General features: G+C 50.9%; 7 protein-coding genes across 7 annotated transcripts; 5 read left to right on the forward strand and 2 right to left on the reverse strand.

The window, feature by feature from the left end:
* Nucleotides 1-74: 74 nt before the first annotated feature.
* On the forward strand, nt 75-683 carry CTRU02_209931 (uncharacterized protein; the record flags this gene model as incomplete). The annotated part of the gene is made up of 1 exon (XM_036720745.2): nt 75-683. One exon carries the CDS (start codon nt 75-77, stop codon nt 681-683), a length of 609 nt encoding a protein of 202 aa, XP_036587585.2.
* A 1,138-nt stretch (nt 684-1,821) lies between these two features.
* Nucleotides 1,822-2,976, forward strand: CTRU02_209932 (uncharacterized protein; the record flags this gene model as incomplete). The annotated part of the gene is made up of 3 exons (XM_036720746.1): nt 1,822-2,110; nt 2,174-2,625; nt 2,680-2,976. 3 exons carry the CDS (start codon nt 1,822-1,824, stop codon nt 2,974-2,976), a joined length of 1,038 nt encoding a protein of 345 aa, XP_036587586.1.
* Nucleotides 2,977-3,430: 454 nt separating this feature from the next.
* Nucleotides 3,431-3,610, forward strand: CTRU02_209933 (uncharacterized protein; the record flags this gene model as incomplete). The annotated part of the gene is made up of 1 exon (XM_036720747.1): nt 3,431-3,610. The coding sequence occupies one exon, from the start codon at nt 3,431-3,433 to the stop codon at nt 3,608-3,610; it is 180 nt and encodes a 59-aa protein (XP_036587587.1).
* Nucleotides 3,611-5,639: 2,029 nt separating this feature from the next.
* On the reverse strand, nt 5,640-8,144 carry CTRU02_209934 (uncharacterized protein; the record flags this gene model as incomplete). Its single annotated transcript, XM_036720748.1, has 7 exons — nt 5,640-6,687; nt 6,743-7,142; nt 7,190-7,352; nt 7,386-7,550; nt 7,602-7,700; nt 7,754-7,970; nt 8,023-8,144. 7 exons carry the CDS (start codon nt 8,142-8,144, stop codon nt 5,640-5,642), a joined length of 2,214 nt encoding a protein of 737 aa, XP_036587588.1.
* Nucleotides 8,145-13,727: 5,583 nt separating this feature from the next.
* On the reverse strand, nt 13,728-14,130 carry CTRU02_209935 (DNA-directed RNA polymerases I II III subunit 10; the record flags this gene model as incomplete). Its single annotated transcript, XM_036720751.1, has 4 exons — nt 13,728-13,776; nt 13,831-13,917; nt 13,979-14,037; nt 14,095-14,130. The coding sequence occupies 4 exons, from the start codon at nt 14,128-14,130 to the stop codon at nt 13,728-13,730; spliced, it is 231 nt and encodes a 76-aa protein (XP_036587591.1).
* A 447-nt stretch (nt 14,131-14,577) lies between these two features.
* On the forward strand, nt 14,578-17,559 carry CTRU02_209936 (WD domain-containing protein; the record flags this gene model as incomplete). The annotated part of the gene is made up of 3 exons (XM_036720752.1): nt 14,578-14,900; nt 14,951-15,744; nt 15,800-17,559. The coding sequence occupies 3 exons, from the start codon at nt 14,578-14,580 to the stop codon at nt 17,557-17,559; spliced, it is 2,877 nt and encodes a 958-aa protein (XP_036587592.1).
* Nucleotides 17,560-18,011: 452 nt separating this feature from the next.
* Nucleotides 18,012-19,192, forward strand: CTRU02_209937 (isopenicillin n; the record flags this gene model as incomplete). The annotated part of the gene is made up of 2 exons (XM_036720754.1): nt 18,012-18,211; nt 18,271-19,192. 2 exons carry the CDS (start codon nt 18,012-18,014, stop codon nt 19,190-19,192), a joined length of 1,122 nt encoding a protein of 373 aa, XP_036587593.1.
* Nucleotides 19,193-19,461: the final 269 nt, after the last annotated feature.

Genomic DNA, 19,461 nt, shown 5'->3' on the forward strand with positions numbered 1-19,461 from the left:
GCAAGGAAGTAAGCCGCGGCGACGATGAAGGGCAGGATGTGGGTAATACCAACAACAGACAAGTGGCTCTTCGTATGGACTCAAAAGCCACACATGCCCGCGAGCAACGGCTTGTGGAAATCAGACTCTTGCTCCAGCAGCTGCATCAGCAACTGGGCCCAGCGTACACCTTCTACTGTGAGAACTTGGACGGTTTTGAGACACAAGTCAGCCAGCTCAAGGAATACGCTGATAAAGAGACCTTGAACAAGATCTGGGCCGACAAGCTACGAGCAGAGATAAAAAGCAACGAGGCTGGCACTCAGGACCGCAGCGCGACAAAAGCAGTGTACATTAACACCATCACGACCCAAGTCAGCCTCTGTTTGAGGCATCTCAGGACTGCCTACGAGGAGAGATTACCACAGGCCTGTGCATCACACGAACAAGACGTCATCATTGAGGCTCAAATAAACATTGTCATCGGCGCCGTCGAGAAAGTGCTGAGTTTGGCTTCAGTTGCAAGCACTGACCATCATGCTTCCAAGAACATTGTGGCAAGTCTTGACAGAGCACGTAGCCTTTCAGACACCAGCTCTGAACTGTGGAAGGCCTTGTTGATTGGATTGCCGGCAACAGGGTCTTGCACCAATGAGTCCAACCGAGAGGATGGGAATCAGCAGACTATGGAGGGCGGTAGCTAGTTCGAACACCCGGGCTGTCACACAGCTAGTGTTGCGAAACTCTCTGTACGGTGAGTTGCCGCCAGTCTACGGAGACAGGGTTGCGAGAAAGATGTCTGCGATATGTAATCGTGCAACGTTCAATCGTTAGCAGTATCCTTCAACAATGAGACTTTTGGAAAAAAGAAAAAAAAAATAGAGATATGCTTACCGAAGGGGAAAAAAGTGAAGCACCGTCCTCAACAGAATGATCGGAATTGAATTGTCAAGTCTCCCGACCAGCCGAAGCCGGCCAGGAATCCAGACGCTGCGTATCGCACTCAAGTGCTGTGCACAATCTTCGCAACGGCTCTCCCATAGGGTCACCGAGTCCAGCACTCTGTCTTCTCCAAGCCCAAGGGCAAGGATATACACAGAGACGGCTACAGGCCCTGCTTTTCTGATGCCAATTGCAAGCGTGAAGTCACGCCAGGCCCTTGCGGGCAGACCCGTCATCCTACACAAGGCAGGAGACTTGGGTATTGAGTGAAGATGTTACTCCGAATTTCTCATATGCCAGTCTTGAAGGGAACCCTTCGAGAGATCATGCTTGCGCATAAACTCTCCGTTTGTAGCATAGAAACGCAGCGTTGAAGAGGACGGTGCTTGGAGAAGAAAAGAGGGAAGGTAGTTAAGCTGCAGAAATTGCAGCCTATTTATGTTGTGACGTGGGGTTGGGTTGGCCCAGTATGACTCCGCTGCAGCCTTGCAGGCGAGGCCAACCAATCGCCAAGCAACGTAGGAGGTTTGCATTGTAAGGAACACGCCCTTCGAACCTGGGTCCCCACCTGCCACATTTGGACCCTTCGTTTGTGGGTCCCATACATGATTCGATAACGATAAGGAATCCCAGGGTTTTCTTATCCTTATCGGCGTTAACATTGCCTCCGTATGGTTTGGCGATGGGGTCCTTGGGTAGCGGAAAGTCCAGACCGCCACTGAAATTTTCAGTGGCTATATCCGTAAGCACGCCTCTCATCTCTTCCTCGGTATAGTCAAACTTCCTACGCCCCTTCTTCATCCAGCAACCACCCTTTTTGTTGCGACCAACTTTTGATTTTCAAAAAGACAAACTTCATAGTAGACGACTTCACATAGAACTTTAAAATCAACAGCAACCATGTTACTCGAACCGAAGGATTTCCCTCAGATGTGGCAGAAACCGTCAAGTGAAGAATTACTCAGCACACTAAAGCAGCTGGAACTGAGCCCTCCAATATGGAGTCACAGGCGCAGGAGGTCGGATATCCTCCATGAAGAGGAGACCACCGCTTACTTTCGGCGCGAGGTATCGATGTACCTCTCCTCCGTTATAAAGAGCGGACTGTCTTGGATCGATGATGACGTTGACAAAGAGGCTATTTGGTCGGAGGCAAGTAAACGGCTGACGGAGCGATGTGGGCGTACAGGTATGTCAAGGGCAGGATTCTCTTCTCATGTATGCCACGGACGCAACCGCTTACAGTGACTAGCAATGGGTGAGATTACTCGCCGATGGCCATTTAGAGAAGACACTCTAACGCCGACATTTGAACTTGTTATTCGAGAACCGCCTCTGACTGGAGATTCACTCGGTCTGAAGACCTGGGGCTCGTCTTACGTATTGGCTCAGTACTTGCCAAGTTTGGGTCCTACGTCGCTCTTCCGGCTCTTCGATGAGTCACTTGGCCAACCTCGGCCATCTGTGCTGGAGCTGGGATCCGGCACGGGACTACTTGGATTGGCAGCAGCTGCCTTATGGAAAGTTCATGTTATTTTGAGTGACTTGCCCGATATCATGGACAATCTGCGTCATAACGTGGAGGCCAATCGGGCAACAGTGGAGAAGCTAGGGGGATCGCTGGATGCGGGTGCTCTTACGTGGGGAGGCTCAGGGGAGGACGAGGTTGATCAAGACCTCTTTGAAAAGAAAAACCAGTTCAAGGTTTGCCGCCTCGGCGACTTGTAACTTCACCAAAAGCCGCTAACCGTTTGTTAGGTCGTCCTTGCTGCAGACCCGATGTACGACGATAATCACCCCGGCCTTTTGGCCGGCGCCTTTTCTACACAGCTTTCTGTGGAAGATGATGCCCGTGCCGTCGTCATGGTTCCGCTACGAGATGAAACGACCAAGAGACTTCTCAAAAGTTTCAGGGATGCCATGGGGAGTCAGGAACGTCCCCTTACCTGCATTGAAGAGGGAACTCTCGACGGCCAGGACGACTGGGGCGAGGCCGAGGAGGGTAGCCAAGTGAGCTGCTGGTGGGGAATTTTTGCACACCAGCATACAGCATAGATATCGAACGTTTGATGGTGAAGCGAGCGAGTTATTGGATTGATTACACAAGCATTAGAGACATAGACGCGAAGACGTAAGCATAACACGGGTAGACATGGAAATAGATTACGCGATAGAGGGACATCATGCAAGAATCAATAAGAATTAAGATGAAGTTTATTAGTGTTATCCGTCACATATTGTGAACATGGTGTGCTTCGCCACATCACCTGGAGAACCTTCTTTCCTTATTCTGTCAACTGATTCACTTGCACCAAGAACAAATCATTGTAGCTCCTTCCTGAAGACACCATCGTCAACATCCACATACCGTTCACACATTCCATTCAGATAGGCCTTTAGAACCGCCCTCACAAAATCTTCTACGACGTCTCAAAATTAAACCAAACACTCTCCCAGGACCAACGCTCCTTTCCCATTTTGAATACACAACGGCTATAAAACACCCAACATGGTCGGCCAGATCACTTACACCGAGGACCAGATCCTCTTCATCTTGCGTCTGACCCTGAGTAAGGAGAAGCGCGATGTGATTCTGCGAAGATACCAGGAGCGCTTCAACAAGCCGCTCACAGCCTCACAGCTCCGGTACGTCAAGAGCAAGTACGGCCACGATCCCGAATTTGGGTAAGTACATCCCTTGCTGGTAGCAGCTGCCATTGTGCAGGTTGTGTATTTCCACACTCTTGCTAGATGCAATAATCTGAGCAAAGCGCTAAGACTAAGATTCTAGTACAGCCTTGATCAATGGAACTCTCCCGGAGAGCGGGGGAAATAGGAAGACAGCTCCCCCGTCGCCAGAAAGGTAATTATTGACAATAGGAATCCAACTATACTACGACTAGGGACTTACACTGCCAGCAGAAGTACCTCCATACCAGCCCAGTACCTCCTATCTATTAACGACGATCATCCGGCTATGGCTGTTTGTCTTACTCCCACACACAATCATTTACAACAGTTGGGTGATTTCAACACTGATATTCTACCTCCCAACAATTACAATTGCTTCCCAAACCACCCAGAGACTCTCCAACAAGAGACAAAAGTGATATCCCCGGCACAGCCCCATGAGTCCACTCGATTATTGGAATCGCGGTCGACCGCAGTATTAGTGTCATCCGGCATACTAATAAACGCCCATGAGCCGACCCGGTCAGTAGCAGCCTGGGATTCCGACAACCCCTATGGCTTTCAACCTGTCTTAGAACATTATCGTACCAAGTTCAATAGGTCAACGAAGCGCAAGCGCGATGATTCTGTAGGTGCGGATGCCCAACCCAACTTTGATGCACGACTTCATGATGTTGGCACCGTTGGAAAAGATAACACCGAACCGTTGGAGGCAGAGTCGCGTGGCATCTTGACCAAGTTCGAAGTGTTACCAAAGGATTTCAATTTGGCGAAGGATGCCGTGGTCAACTCTCCTGGCACGCCTAAAACTATCCCGAAGAAGGGCGAAGCTGGACAACCTCTGACGCCTTTGGGCGAGTTTCTGAAGGGGACGAACGTTAACGATTTGGCGCGAGACAACACGATGCCAGCGCTCATGTCTTTTCAGTTGCCTCAGATAGGATACTATAATCCTCAACCTCACATTCACTCGGATTATGGAACAGAAGGTGGAGTAGATTTCATGATCCCAACGGCGAACTCGATGATCCAGCAACCAGCACTCGCCAATACAGGCTTCAACTTCTCAGAGATGAATACAGACCCCTCATGGGACACTTCCTTCAGCAACAATAGTGCCTGGAATACTGTCCCTGAGTTTACAAGCTTCATGCCACCACCCACGGCAGGCGTTGTTCTGTCTGCAGATTTAGCTATGGCCTCTTGCATAGACCCAGCTCTATCAACTGCCGCGGATCGCAATTCCGACATGAATGCAGCGCCATATATACAGCAGTGGAGTGCCGAGGATTGTCAGGCAACTGCACCTCGAGAACAGACAGTGGTTGGACCGACTGACTTTGCCAATACTTATGACTTTGACTGGGAAAAAGTATCACCCCTCGACGAGAATGATGAATACAACAACCTTTCCCAATTTTAGTCACCCTGTCTGATGAGCTCAGGAATATTTAAGTGGGCTAGACATTTCGCGGTTAATAAGGATGTTCAAGGGCGATGCTCTCTTGGTCTCATTCGTGGCCCTCGCATCTCGAAAGGTGATTCAGGAAAACATGGCAGTTGACGCATTATACAGAAGCCTTAGACGTACAAGGAAAAGTCATTGCGACATAAACTATATAGTTGCTTGGCCATTGGAATAGGCCACGGTATCTATGTGACGCATGATGAAACGAATGACGATGCCTTTCGGCTTGCCTCCGCCGTAATAGCAAGCTGCATAAAACCAAAACGCGATTTTCTAGCCTCCCAAAATTGTGCAAGCTCCCAGCGCCAAAATCCATCCACGAGGGGGGTATCTAAGTGCAGTAGAAACGAACAGACGGGGCCGCTTTCCTCCTAAAAACGTGATACTGAAGCCTTCCTCCTAAAAGCTAGAATGTTCTTGTGAAATGAGTCCGCCCGCTTCCCGCACCTGTATGATGTGTTGTGTAAGGTGATAATGTTTTCGTGGTAGATCATAAGTTGAAAATAAAAGAATAAAATGCCGAAAGGGGGCACCTGAGAATAGCCCGGAGAAGAGGGGCTTAGACAGCAATGCTAACGGACTTTCGCGACTCTCCTTCTTCGGTGGGGAAGCTGAAGACAAGCCTGTAGAGATCGCGCAAAAAGACGTATTGGCTGGCACGACCTGCCATGTAATTCACACTCTTGGCCATGTCATTGGCTGCAATGCGCTTCCCTCGAGCTGGAAGCAGGGATGATCCCCGAAATGATGCGTCGGCTTGTACAAGGCTCTTGTAATTCTGTAAGAGCGTGGCGTGAGTCGGAAGAGAGCCGAAAGATCCCGGGGGCATCTGCTTAACAAAGGCTTGCAGAGCAGCCTTCTCGGCTTTGCTATCAAGAGCGGGGTCTCGGCTGTAGCCGACATTCATAGCTGCCTTCAGAACAAGAGCCTTGATCCGGCTCGTGTTGCTCTCTTCACTTGCTGTAGTTGTTGTCGCCGTGCTGGAAGTCTTGTTGCTGCTTTGCGAGTAACTGGACAGCTGGGAGGCGCTGCTTGACCATCGGCCGCCACGCCCACTGTCAGAGGTCGTGCCGAGAACGAGAATGTTGGGAACTCGAGGCGATTGGCTCTCCGGTGAAATGGGCGTGTCTTCAAATTCGGTTACAGGGGTCTCAGGGACTGGAGGTGGCTTTCGTGGACGTTCCTCCGTAACAGTCTTATGGCTTTCCCGCTTTGAATAAGATGAGCGGTTAGAAGCTCTGCTCTCACGACCTGATGGCTGTTCGAAATTCTGCTGATGACCGAAAAAGCTTGTCTGATTTGGTCGTGGCGTATTCCGGTCTGGGCGGACTTGAGTCCACCCATCTCTGAAAAGATCGCAGAGCTCCCAACAAGCTTGTACTGCCGAACCCAAAAGCTCCTCGTCAGGTGCCCTACCGTCTCGCTTGTTCTGCCTCAAACTGAAGAGCATTTCTGCAAGCGACCAACATGCCTTCAACAAGGAGTCGGTCTCATCTGCTAGTTCGCTACGCTGTTTCATCAGTCGATGGCAAAGTGTAATGTAGAAGTCCAGCGTTCGTTCGCGAAATTGCTCTGGCAGGTTCCGAATATCTTGAGCGCTGTACAGACTAAAAAAGAGTTAGCTTGACATCTCGTTACACATATTCGCTAATCAGCACTTACTGGTTGTTCAGCTCGAAACTAACTCTAAGAATAGAGTCGGCGACTTCATCTTTCTTTTGCCGGACATCAAAGAGTGACTGGCAGAAGTCTCGGCACAAGTCAAGGTTTTCCCGTACATTATGGCCGTATAGGTCTTCGTCTTGGTTATCATATAACCGTTGACAAAGCTTCCAGCAGGCCATCCAAGCCTTCTCGTGGGCGTCGGGAGTGCCCGACTTGTTGAAGACCCTTGTTCGATGGATCGAGCTCAGGTTGGCAAGTGTGTTGCAGAGAGTCCAGCATTCCTGGAGGGCAGTTCGCAGTGCTCTGATTTCTGAGTCCTCAAGTAGCAAAGAAGGGGTGGCGTAGTCATCGTCGTACGTCTCTGCATCAGTCTCCTCTCCTCTCGCTTCATCGATTTCTGGACTGCGTTAGAGCCATGAAGGTAACGCAGTGAATATTACTTACTTTCAAGACTGCTTGTACTGCTAGATCTAAGCCGAGATGACTCGTTGAGCATGTCTTGAAGGTCTTGTGCACGTGGCGTGGCACTATCCACGCTGTAACGGACAGGTCGTACGTCTGTAGAGAGTGGCGGGGGAGTAGGTAGTCCAGGAGATCTAGACTGTTCACGCATTAATTAATTGCGAAACTCTCTACTGACCTCGGAATATTTTACCTTGATTGCATGTCCGGTCACGGATGGAAGGCTGATTGTATCTGTTCTAGGCGATGATCTGGAATCAGACTTAGGCGACGACTTCGAGTCGGACCTGGGTGATGATTTTTCGCTTGCTTGATCTGGCTTGACGGTCGGCTCATTCGATACCTGCCTCGTGATTAGACATCAATACTATTACGCAAGGTGGCCGTAGCTTACCCAACTATGGAAGCTTTCGGGCGCATGTATAACCGAGACAGCCTCTTCACTACCAACCTGTCGCACATGGTCGGGTATGTTGGTGGTCAGCATCATGAGCTGAGAAATATGTCAGTATCCTAAACTGTTTTCTACGGAGTCAATGAGCCTACTTGAGGGTGAGGTAAAGGATTGGCCGAGGTTGGGCGAGCCCGGACCTCCTCTGCCTCCTCGTCTTCAATCTCTGTTGTTTCTGTACCGGTTGAGGTGACAGGAGATGGGCCAACGATATCGCTTGGACTCATAAGATTCATGTTGTTCGACGACAGTCTTTGAATGGAGTTTGGTCGGAGAGAATTGGGACCGAGATGGTCTGAACTAGTTGATGACCTAAAAATTGTCAAACTCCGCCTTGCAGATCGAGGGGCCTCAAATGACTTACATGGTGATGAAAGGCGACTGCATTGACCCGATTTCTGGAGACGAAACAGACATCTCGTTGTGATGAGAATAAGCGGATATTTGACTTCCAATAGACGACCGAAGGGGCGCTTCCAGTGCCATGATCAGCCTAACGTCGCTCGTGATGATGGTGATGTCTTGACTACACGGCGGCGTAAAAGTCGGCTGTCCGGCAGACAAATGGTCGGCGGCTGCGAGTTCAAGAATGCCTCGAGAGCCCCAAGGACTGCGCTTGAAGGTCGACTCGGCCGAATGTTGGGTCGCACTGGCTGATTACCTGGCCTCGATCCTGAAGGCCGTTGAGGCGAAGGATTGGAGCTGTGCTGGAGGGTCTGGTCTCGTTCACGACGGCCCGAGGATCACCAAGCTTCGAGACGAGCAGCAGCTGGCATGGAGGGGAGGAAGCTCAAGAGAACGAGGGTGGGGAGGGCAGTTTAAGAGGAGCTGTGCCTACTGCTACCCCAGTACTGGGCCGAGCAGTGGTACGGACCAGGGTTCCAATCCGACCCTGGCTGGTCGTGTCTGTGCCTCGCTCACGCGAATTTCGACAGGGCCAGGCAGGTTTCGTAGCGATATGGCGGGTCTGCGCTTGCTGGTCGAACAGCAAGGGGGAACGGCGCACCTTAACAGCTTCTGAAAACCAAAGGATGAAATTATGGAGAAGAAAAGTAAGATCGACCTACGGGCAGCATCGACTGCCGCTTCGACACCTGATAGCAGACAAAGAGAGGACGAAAGCGTGCAGAATCAGGCTGGTCTGTGTGTGCCTGCGATTATGCTGCAATGCATCTGTAGGAAGGGCGGTTGAGAAGACCTGCGGCTAAGACTGGACGAAACGGATGACAAGCACAACTCCACCGACTGCCTAGTCGTCCTTCTGGGCTCGCGTAGCTGGGCAAGAAGGAAAACTGACAGAAAGAACGGATAGGCAGGCAGATGACGGCTGATGTGGATGTTAAGCCTCCACTGCACAAGCACCTCAGCGGGTAGTCCGGTTTTACAGACTAGAGTATTGTCAATCCTCTGTTGGAATAACGAGAAGGCTTGGGTTTGCAGAGGAAAAGACACGGAAGTGTCTGTACACCGTGACCGAGAAGTACCCAAAGACGGGTGCTGTGTTGGGGAGCAATCCAACCGGATGCGAAAGTCTCTATGCTGTATGTATTGTTGGTCAAGTTCAGTTCTGCCCTATAGAAAGGCACCTCACATGAAAAAAAAAATTGAAAAAGATGGTGGACGATAGTTTTTTTGGTTTTCCTGGCCGAATCAGATTTAAGGAATCTAGGAAAGACGGTCGAGGTTTGTCAGTACTTCAAGCACTCGAGTTAAAGAGACGAGGCGCTTGTAGAAGAGGAAGAAGAGGACGACGAAAGCTCCTCCTCGGATGGGATCCAATCCGCAAGCTGCGTGGGAGGAGAGTATTGGAGCACTTCACTACCCAAGCACCCAAGAAACCCTCATTTTGGCCGGCAGAAGAGCAGCGGCGGGGCGAACTCCACGAAGTCGGCTTGGCCTGGGCAGGTAGGGCAGGCACCTGCAGGCATAGAGTGAAAGTTAGCCACTTAGATGTGCAGCTGCGCGTCTTTTCCCATGGGCATAGTAGACACCTCCTGGCGGGTTCGACCAGTCAAATCCGAGCACAATGTTGTGTCAGTGGATGAGAAGAGCATCGTCGAGCTGTGGGCTGCATGGGGCAGACAGGCGTGGGCGCTTAGCAGAAGTGGGCAATCCATCATCCAGCGAACCATAAACACCCCTGGTTCTGCCGCCGCCCCACACGGAGATGGAGGGGGCCTTAAGCTTGAAGAGGGAAGGAAAGGGAATCCTCCCAAAAACAAAATAACCTGAGGACAGTGTCTGTACTACAAGAATATCTAAGCAAGGGTTGATTGACAAGTGTTGTTTACATGTCTCTGGTAGAATGAATGAGTGTGACAAAGTAAAATGGATTTTGACGTGGAAGAACTGATTTGGCTGGTTACTGGAACGGCATCATCATCGATGTTGGACAAGAAGCGATAGATAGGGAACAAACTAAGTGCCCAGAGTCCCATTGCAGGCTTAAACGTCATGTACAAGAAGAGTGTATGACCTCAGCCTCCTATCCCAATTTCTTCTTGCCTTGCGCTATGCTGTACATCGACAGGATTTATAAAAGAAAAAGAAGAAGAAAAAGGTCGCAAAGACGAGTCATTAGGCCTAGGCTGAGCCGGTGTGTTGAGTTCGACAATATCGGCTGTCTCCCATATCTGGACGGAACTTTTGCCCAATTGTGGTTTCGTGCAGCGTGTCTGCCCGCGCATTAAGTGTGGATGGACGGATATCTCTAATAACTCCTGGCCTGTGGTCATGCAAACACTTTGGAGGGCCACTACGCTGATGCCGTGTCATGGAAAACGCGAGGGTTCAGTCACGCTCCGACGATGCGTTTGTTTTGTGTGTTTAGATGCGGTAGCACGCATGCGTGTTCGTGAACGGCTCTCCCTGTCTATCGTGTCATCAGCCTGTTTTGGGTGCTGTTTGCCGCCCTGGTGAGACTCTGCATGGCTGGGCGTGGGGACAGCTGTTGGAGCCAAATGCACTTGCACACTTCAACTGTATTGTAATCAACCTCATTTGCGGGCTCCAACGTAATTCGATTGAAAGTGGCCTCGAACATGACGCTTGACAAGGGTTCTTCTGCAGTGGTTCGAGTCGTTGGGTCAACAAATAAACAAAGCCTCACGCACTTCATTCTTGTTTGGACCAACGTGCCGTTTAGGCATCGCTTGTATCGCCGTAAAAAAGGGCCTTAGCTGGTCTAGAGGCTTCAGGCCCAGCAGTAATCCGGTCTGTTGGTTAGGTTTGCAAGTAAAGAAGAGACTCAAGTGATGACTTGTAGAACGATGGGCTGTCACCCACAGGGTTAAAGTGCATGCCTTCATCTGTGAGACTTGACAGTAGGGCTCAGTATATTTTCTGTTCGTCGCAATTTGTAGATTGCAGACGATGAGCAAGCCTCAACGCTCAAATCTATACGTACCTGCACCTGACCAACCCCAAGTCTCCGCTCCTTCTATTCATAGTGACTGTGAATTCCGACGATTTGGTCGATGGCTTTCCTTTCCTGTTCGCGACGCCGTTTTTCAGATTAAAGTGGACCATTCCCACTGATCGACTTCCCGCCCACTGGCAGACTGCCAGGCAGAGCAGGCACTCCATCCATACAAGCCTTCCGTCTGTGCTGGGGTGGTGAAGAAGCTCGGATCCGCCAACGGCTTCGATCCCTACTGGCACGACAGGCACGTATTTCTCCTCACCGGTGCTTGACACTGTCAGTTGCTCCTTATGTTTTGATCTAGACTCTAGTCTCCTTATTTGCGGTGCTGTTATCACACCATCACATTGTTTTTCTTCCGTGACCGCGTTTTTCTCAGGCTATGAACCGAACAACACGAGGCTTCGTTATTTGAGCCCGAGGAACCTCCAAATTAGTTGTCATGTAACAGATTGAAAACAGTCATATGCAACATCAGTTACAACGCGGCTTTTGTCTTATGTCCTACCTACTCGAGCGCTTGGTCATAGGCTGTCATGGAAAGCACTAAAGCCAGCATTATTGAGGTCCTGATCTTAAGCAACCGGAAATGCGGATGTCATGAATCAACCCAACCTTCTCAGCTTGGCGGGTTGCTCCTTCATAACATGACCCTGGCAAACCCCCTCCCTCCTTGAAGAGGTTGGTTTCGCAACCATGATCACCACCTGATAGCGCTTCGTTCTGAATCTCTCTGTCAGTGGACAGCTGCCTTAAGATTATCTTTGTTTCTTACTACTGTTGACTGTCATCGTCCTGCTTGAAGAAGTGGCACTTGATGCAACTACTCTCCACCTCAATACTTGGAAGGATTAACTTCGATGTCTATATCGCCAGGCTTTGGCGTGCCCTTGTTATCTAAAGCCACGTAAAGACGGGGAAGAGCTTGCCGAGGAATAATAGACCTATTTCCCCCGTCGTCTTTCACAACACACATTACCCGACCCGACTGCAAACTTCCAGGGATTACAACAGGCCCTAGGCTGTACTTGGTATCCCTGCCGCCACGACGCATCACGCATGCAAGCCAACCTGCATAGGCGCCAACAAGTTCTTCTATGAATGTGTTTCCGGATCAGAAATCCCAATCGGGATAACGCTTCCATCTTGTGTGACCGAGAAGCAGCAGTGTAATTTTGTGCTCTGGACAGTGCAAGCCATCTCAACTGCCTTTGCGCCAGCTAGACCCTTCCGCGGTTACTACGGAGTCAAACTTCTGCAGCATACTTCACTAGGTGGGCTCAATGAAGGGAGTTGTGGGATTCATTCCCCAGTCTATTCCTGGAAGACAGTTGTTTACATTAATGCGTCCATCAGGCGGACTCTTTGCCAGACTCCACACACTGTGCGTCAATCCAAGACGTGTTGGTACTGCCCTGCGTCCCGTCGACAAATCATCACCCTTCTCGAAATGAAGGTCTGGCTCTAGACCGTGAGTGTTAACTGGTTCCGAGACTCCGTTGGTGCAGTCGCATCCTCATCGCGGTAAAAGCGCCGCGCCCTTTCCATTCCCTCGGGTCCTGGACTTGGCCACCGGGCTCATCCTACGGCCCTTACAGTACTTTATGTCGATGCCTTACTGGTTCATTCCACTAGAGATATTTTAAACTTACAAGTTTGGGCATTCTGGGAATGCACAATAGCGGAGGATACTGGTGGCCACCACTGATAGAGAGAGACATTAGGTAGCGACAAGCAAGTGGGCCTCTTGACGGAGGCAACTGCGCTCCGTGTCATTCGTTGTACTGAACATCTTCAAGGGGCATGAAGCCAGCAAGACCGTAACCTCTGAGCAAGTTGGGCCAGACTGCTGCCTGCTTGAGATTTTTGCAGACTAAGGATGACAGATGCGACATGGCATTACGTCACTTATCAGAGTGAACATGGCAATGGTGCATTGACGGAAGAACCGAAGCTACTCTGGCTGTCCTATTTACTTGGTTCTAACTTGAAAGCCAGATCAAAATGCATCTTCCCCCTTGGGTGGAAGCACCAACACTTGGGCTGACGCGCCACAACATCAAGAGTGGCATTGCTGCATATGACCAGATGCTTGCCCATTAACTCGTATGATATAGCCACATACATCTTTAAGCCAAACCCACATGCTGCGGTTGTTTGCAAGAGAACCTGGGCTACTCAGCAAAACGACTGAGAAACGTGCCAGGGATGCTTTGTTGGCCAAGACCCGACATGCGGTTTAATCACATGATGAGAGGCGAATCAACCGGCAGAAATAAGGTAAGATTGCGAGACCTTCCGAGCCGAATTTCCCAGCCACCTCCAACTGCCCATCTGAAGTTCTTGCAGGCCTGAACCTGTCTTGGCTATTTTCTCTGCACGGGGGCGCCCGATTGCCTTTTACTTGTGCCTGCAGTTCTTTGTCGACTTTCCTACATAAAGCAAGTAATTGAGGCACTAGGCTTGCCATTGTGCATCGCTGTGATCCAGTGGGATAGGCACGATGGCCGTCGCCGCCGCCTTTCGCTCGTAGGTAGGCCACTGTTCAGCCGGGAGTGTCTCGCATTTCTGGCACAAAGAAAACCATAACGCCTTGCAATGCTCTTGAAATTCCAAAACTCCATTCATACCATCCTTCCGTGACGGATTTATGGGTTCAGAGACATCTTCTTCTCGTTGCGTCCGTCGGGGGTGTACCTTTACCATACATGAGAACTTTGTAGCCGGTCAAAGGGGTAATGAAAAACATACTTCAGGAGCTTCTCAATAAGGTCAACGTGGGTCATGACCATACGACGGCAGCAGTAACGCTTAAGGCCCAACTGGTCCATCGCGTCGCTGTTTCCCATTGTCAGCAAAAATTGGCTGCATGGGAAGTACAGAGAAGTAACAGACTCACCCATCCGTAATGCCATCGTCGATGAGCTTAAGGTAGCGCTCCCAGAGGTCGCCAGTGACCTGTAAGGGGAAGTTAGATATCGAGCCTGTCGTCGAAGAGGCGGCGCATTCACTAACCTTTCCGCAGGAGAAGCAGCGAACAGGAATAATCATTTTGGTTACAAAGCACGAGAAGTATCGGTGTCGGAGGAAGCCGCCGTGGTGCCGTACAGTCACTGGTATCTGGTATCGTCTGCGCAGTTGAAGCTCTCTGCAATCGCAAACCACCGCCACGGTCAAAGAAACTTTAGTCGCGCTGCTTGGCTAGCCTGCGAAGAGAAAATTTGTCGGTCCGGAGATTCTCCGAGCCTTATCTTATCGAGGTTGACTGTGGGGTGATCCGCCAATTGCATTGCTCAGCGACGGAAGCGGGACCCAAATTTTCTTTGGGAACTCTTGAACTTTTTTTCTTGAAGGGTCGTATGTGAGCGAACTGAGAAGGAATTCTAAGCCAAATCGTCGAAGGCCAGTCGACCGTAGTTTCTTCCCCTTTCGCTCTTTTCCGCTCCGAGACCAAGAAACAGACATTCATTTGTAACTTTTCGGCGTGTATATTACGAAATGGCCGGCCCCTCAAACCCGAGGACTCGGGACGCCGACACGAAGAAGAGGAAGAGAGATCAGAATGACAAGGACGGCCAGGCAAAGCGCACTCGGCAGAGAGGAGGCAAGCCTGCAAAAAACAGCCAGGCCGATGCAGGCGACCTTCGCGACAATGCCTTGAACGTGCTTTCTCAGCTTCAGAAGAACCTTACCGACGACCAAATTGAAACCGAACTCGTCAAGCTGGGCAACACAGATGCCCAGGCGCCCGGATGGCAAGTGTCCTTGCCAATGGGCGGCCGTATGGCGGATATCGACCCCATTTTCGTCGAGAAAGAGAAGTGAGCATGCCCACGTCTCGTTTTCGTGAATGCGTCTAACTTACGGCTAGGTACTTGATCCTGACATATAACACATCATTGCAAATCTACTCAGTGGCCGAATCCCTCCTTGTCCGAAGAATTCCCCTCCCGGTAGTCCAAAACACATATGCCGACAAATCTTTCGCGCCGACCATCGTGGCGACATGCCTCTCGCCTACCAAGCCCGACTTTGTCTGGGTTGCCTGCTCGGATGGCAGAGTCTGGCGGGTCAATTGGAAGAAGGGAACTAAGGTTTACGATGAGTTCCGTACCCAGTCGCAAACCGCGCTGGACATGACTGTTGCAGCGGTTGAGGGGCAAAATGGCAAGACAGAAGTTATCTACATGTCTGAAACAACACAGAAGCTGTCGAAGGGCGAGATCGTGGCCTACTTTGGCCCTAATTTTGCCGAGCCAACTTCCGAGATTCTCTTTACGACGAAGGAGGCAGATCAGGGTATTCACTTGTTGCGCTCGAGCGGCGATGGCAAAACTATTTTCGGTGCTACCAGAGCCGGTCTTATTATTGGAACAGTGACGCCCGAAGTCTCTAAAACAGATGTTAGCCTGGAGTGCGAGTTCTTCACCTTTGACTCCACCGACATTATCTGCTCGGCCGATATCAGAATCACAAACAAGAAGGACAGTGCCCCTGTTCTTGATCTGATTGCTGGAGGAGCTCGAGGTGCCATTTACTATTACAATGACATCCTTCGGAAGCTGCAAAATCTTAATGGGCCTAAGTCTAAGAAGGACAGCCTGCAGGCTCGCAAGTATCACTGGCACAGGAGAGCTGTTCACAGCGTCAAATGGTCAAAAGATGGTAAGTGACTAGCACGTTGTACACGATCACTATTTGCTGACGGCCCTTTTTGTAGGTCACTACATGATCTCTGGTGGCTCGGAGAATGTCCTTGTCCTCTGGCAGATGGACACTGGCAGGATGGACCATATCCCCCATCTGTCGGGAAGCATTGAGAATGTGGTCGTTTCACCTACCGGGTCGTCCTATGCCGTGCATCTCGATGATAATTCCGCCATGGTTCTTTCCACTGCAGAGATGAAACCGACAACTTACATATCCGGCATTCAGTCAGCCGCTCGGTTCACTTCAACACCCAAAGACTTGCTCGTCAAGCGTGTTTGGTCCGTATCCGATGATGTGCGCCACCCGGTACCCGCCGCTCTGAACCCTGCAGAACCATCCAGACTGTATGTTTGCACTGGCACTGGTCAACAGGCAATGCTGGCTGGTGAACTGCAGTCTGCGCCTTTGTTGCAGTCGTTCGATATGGAGTCGTTCAGAAGCATCTCAAAACAGGCTCTCGCAAGGACGCAACCGACAGATGTTAACATCACCTCCAAGGGAAATCCTATCTCAGAACCTCGCATCACTCACGTGGCTTTCTCTCAAGACGGCAGCTGGTTGGCTACGGTTGATGACTGGCAGCCGCCTCAACGTGACCTGGAAAAGGTTGCCCCTGAAGCTCGCGAGCAGTTTGTTAAAGAAAGACGCGAGGTTTACCTCAAGTTTTGGGCTGCTGGCGAGGGCGACGAACCCTTTTCTTTGTCATCTAGAATCAACAGCCCTCATGTCACTAGCAGGCCCGAAACTGTACTGGCCCTTGCTGCGGATCACACATCAAACAGATTCGCCACGCTTGGAGATGACGGCATGGCGCGGATATGGCATTCCAGGGCAAGGCAGCAGGATGGTATTGCTTCCAAGGACAGTACCGGTGAGGTTTTGCACTCTTGGTCGTGTGGTCTGGCAGTTGCTCTTGGAAGCAATGTTGGTGCCGATGCTCTTGCAATCACTGGCGAGAATGGCAGCGAGCGCAGCGGCAGCCTCTGCTTTTCAGAGGATGGCTCAACGCTATTCGTCGCCTTTGGCAACTCTAACGATGGTGCTGTCTACGTTGTCGACACCACAACGGGTGAAATCAGGCTCACGCTCGAGAATCTTTGGAAGGGACACATTCGTCGTCTGCAGGTTCTCTCCCCTTACGTCATTACCCTCTCTGATGACCTGAGAGTATATGATGTCGTGGCCGATGAGCTCCAGTATGGCATCCAGCTACCCAGCGGACGCAATGCCACTGCGGCCAAGGAGTTCAGCCACTTGGCTATCGATCGCAAATCGCGAACATTTGCTGTGGTCGTGCCCGGCGGTCAAGCGTCCCAGCTTGCTGTCATGAGACCAGAGGAGCCTGAGTTGTTGTGCGTCAAGCGCATCCCTCACCGTGTTACCAGTCTGGTTTCCACCGGAAGTTCATCTGGCTTCGTTGCCGTTGACGACTCTGCACAGCTTTGGACAATTGCTGAGGCCTCAGACGCCGCCGCCGTTGCTATTTCCAGGCCGCTGGAAGAAATGCAGCTGGATGCCGAGCCAGTTGCAGAGGATGCAATTCTTGAGGATGCTGAAGTCGAGGACGAGGAAATGGCCAGCGATAACGAAGAGGAACGACCCTCTGAAGAGATGGATTTGGATGATGACGATGCCCAACCAGCAGTCATCAACAGGCAGCGTCTGGCAGAGCTATTCGATGCGGCGCCAGCGTTTGCTATGCCTTCCATTGAGGATATGTTCTACAAGGTTACAGGGATGCTCGCGACGAAGCCCCTGGCATCTTCATAGACTACAAAAGTTATCGACAATGTGCAATATACCCAATAATAGAATGAGTACAAACGAAAGGGCCCACAGTGGGGTATGTGAATTTTGGTTAGATGTTTGTGTTATCAGAGACTCATAAGGTGGCCGGTCAGTGACATCCCGAGGACCATGCCGGTACCCCGCAGCTCCGTACTGCCGGGCGCAGACCGAACAACCAGCGCCCCGCTGCCATAGCACGCCATTCCATCGAATTATTAGAACTAATCGATGCTGGATTACATAACATCTTGGGGTGCCAATGTCACAGGAACATGTTTCCTCCCCTACGATACTTTTCAGTCTGCCTTGCGCCCTACGCCCAACGTGCGGAGAAATCGTGTCCTAAAAGTCGCTTTGACGCAATTTCAACACATATCACTACAAGACTTGAGTGTGATTACTTCTAATCTGTATTTGTCAAAGGCGTATGCACAATGTCTTTCACGTCAATTCCGGTACTTGACCTGTCGTTGGCGTATAATGCCGAAACGAAACCTCAGTTCCTGGCAGAGCTCCGCCATGCCCTGATGGAAGTCGGTTTTCTGTATCTGAAGAATGTCGGAATACCCGATGAGCTGTTTCAGAGAGTAATCAAAGAGGGCAAGGCCTTCTTTGACATCCCCCAAGAAGAAAAGTATGGTAAACTGACCATCCTTGGTATGACTGACCAAACGAACTGACATTTGACGCCAGACTCAAGGTTGAGATGAAGAATGCCAAGTCTTTCTTGGGTTACTCTCAACTGTCGGCCGAAATTACGGCCGGCAAGATTGACCACCGGGAACAGATCGACCTCTCGACTGAGCACCCCATCCCTGGTCCTGATGATCCCCTCTACTATAACCTCTTGGCACCAAACCAATGGCCTTCAGAGAACATCCTCCCTGGCTTCCGCGATACCTTCACAGATTACATGAATCGCATGGGCAAGATATCTATAGCATTCACTTCTCTCATCGCTGAGGCCATCCACCTCCCCCCTGACGCTTTCAACAAGTACTTTGACGAGAATCAGCAGCACAAGCTCAAGATTGTAAAGTACCCAGACGTCCAAGAGCTTGGACTAGACAAGACTTCCGGTGTTGAGGGCCAGGGCGTCGGTCCGCACAAGGACAGCATGCTGTCAAGCTATTTGCTGCAAGCAAGCCACCACCGCGGGCTACAGGTGCAAAACATGAAAGGGGAGTGGATTGATGCACCACCCATTGATGGCACACTCGTCGTTGCCATCGGTCAGGGGCTTGAGGCGCTGACGCAAGGCGTTTGTATGTCTACAACACATCGCGTGCTAAGTCCCAGGGCGGGTGACGGCGCGCGGTTTTCGATTCCCTTTTTTCAAGGTGTCAGGGGGGATGCAGACTTTGTGGACCTAGAGACCGTAGGCGTCGGGCAGGTGCCAAATGAGATTAAGGAGCAAAGGAGAAAGGTTCTAGAAGAAAACGGCGGGACTAGGCTTGATGATGTTGAGTTCACGTTCAGAACAGGCGGCGTGGCCAAAACTTTGGGCGAGGCGACGCTGCGGAACCGTGTGAAGAGTCATCCTGATGTGGGGGAACGGTGGTATCCTGATATCCTGGCAGCGATCCGCCAGGAGCAGGCGATTGCGGCGAAATAAGATGAGAAAGGGGGTGCGGCTGCCGCCTCTGTGCAGTTGTTGGTTTCCTTCGACTACTCATCGAGTGTCAAATCCTGGTCCGGCCTTTTAATAAGAATACGGAAGCCAGCTAGGTGCACATGGGGAAATATAAAAACTTGTACAATCGTGAGCTCGTATTTGTCTTTCCCGATATAAACAGAGCAGAAATCCAATATTACGCCTTCGCTGAATGCCCCGCCTCACCTGACTACGCCTTGCCGTTGCCACACCACGGCGCCCCGTTCTTC

The sequence above is a fragment of the Colletotrichum truncatum genome, assembly GCF_014235925.2.
Source record: "Colletotrichum truncatum strain CMES1059 chromosome Unknown Contig_0006, whole genome shotgun sequence".
In the NCBI taxonomy this organism is placed as follows: Eukaryota; Fungi; Ascomycota; class Sordariomycetes; order Glomerellales; family Glomerellaceae; genus Colletotrichum; species Colletotrichum truncatum.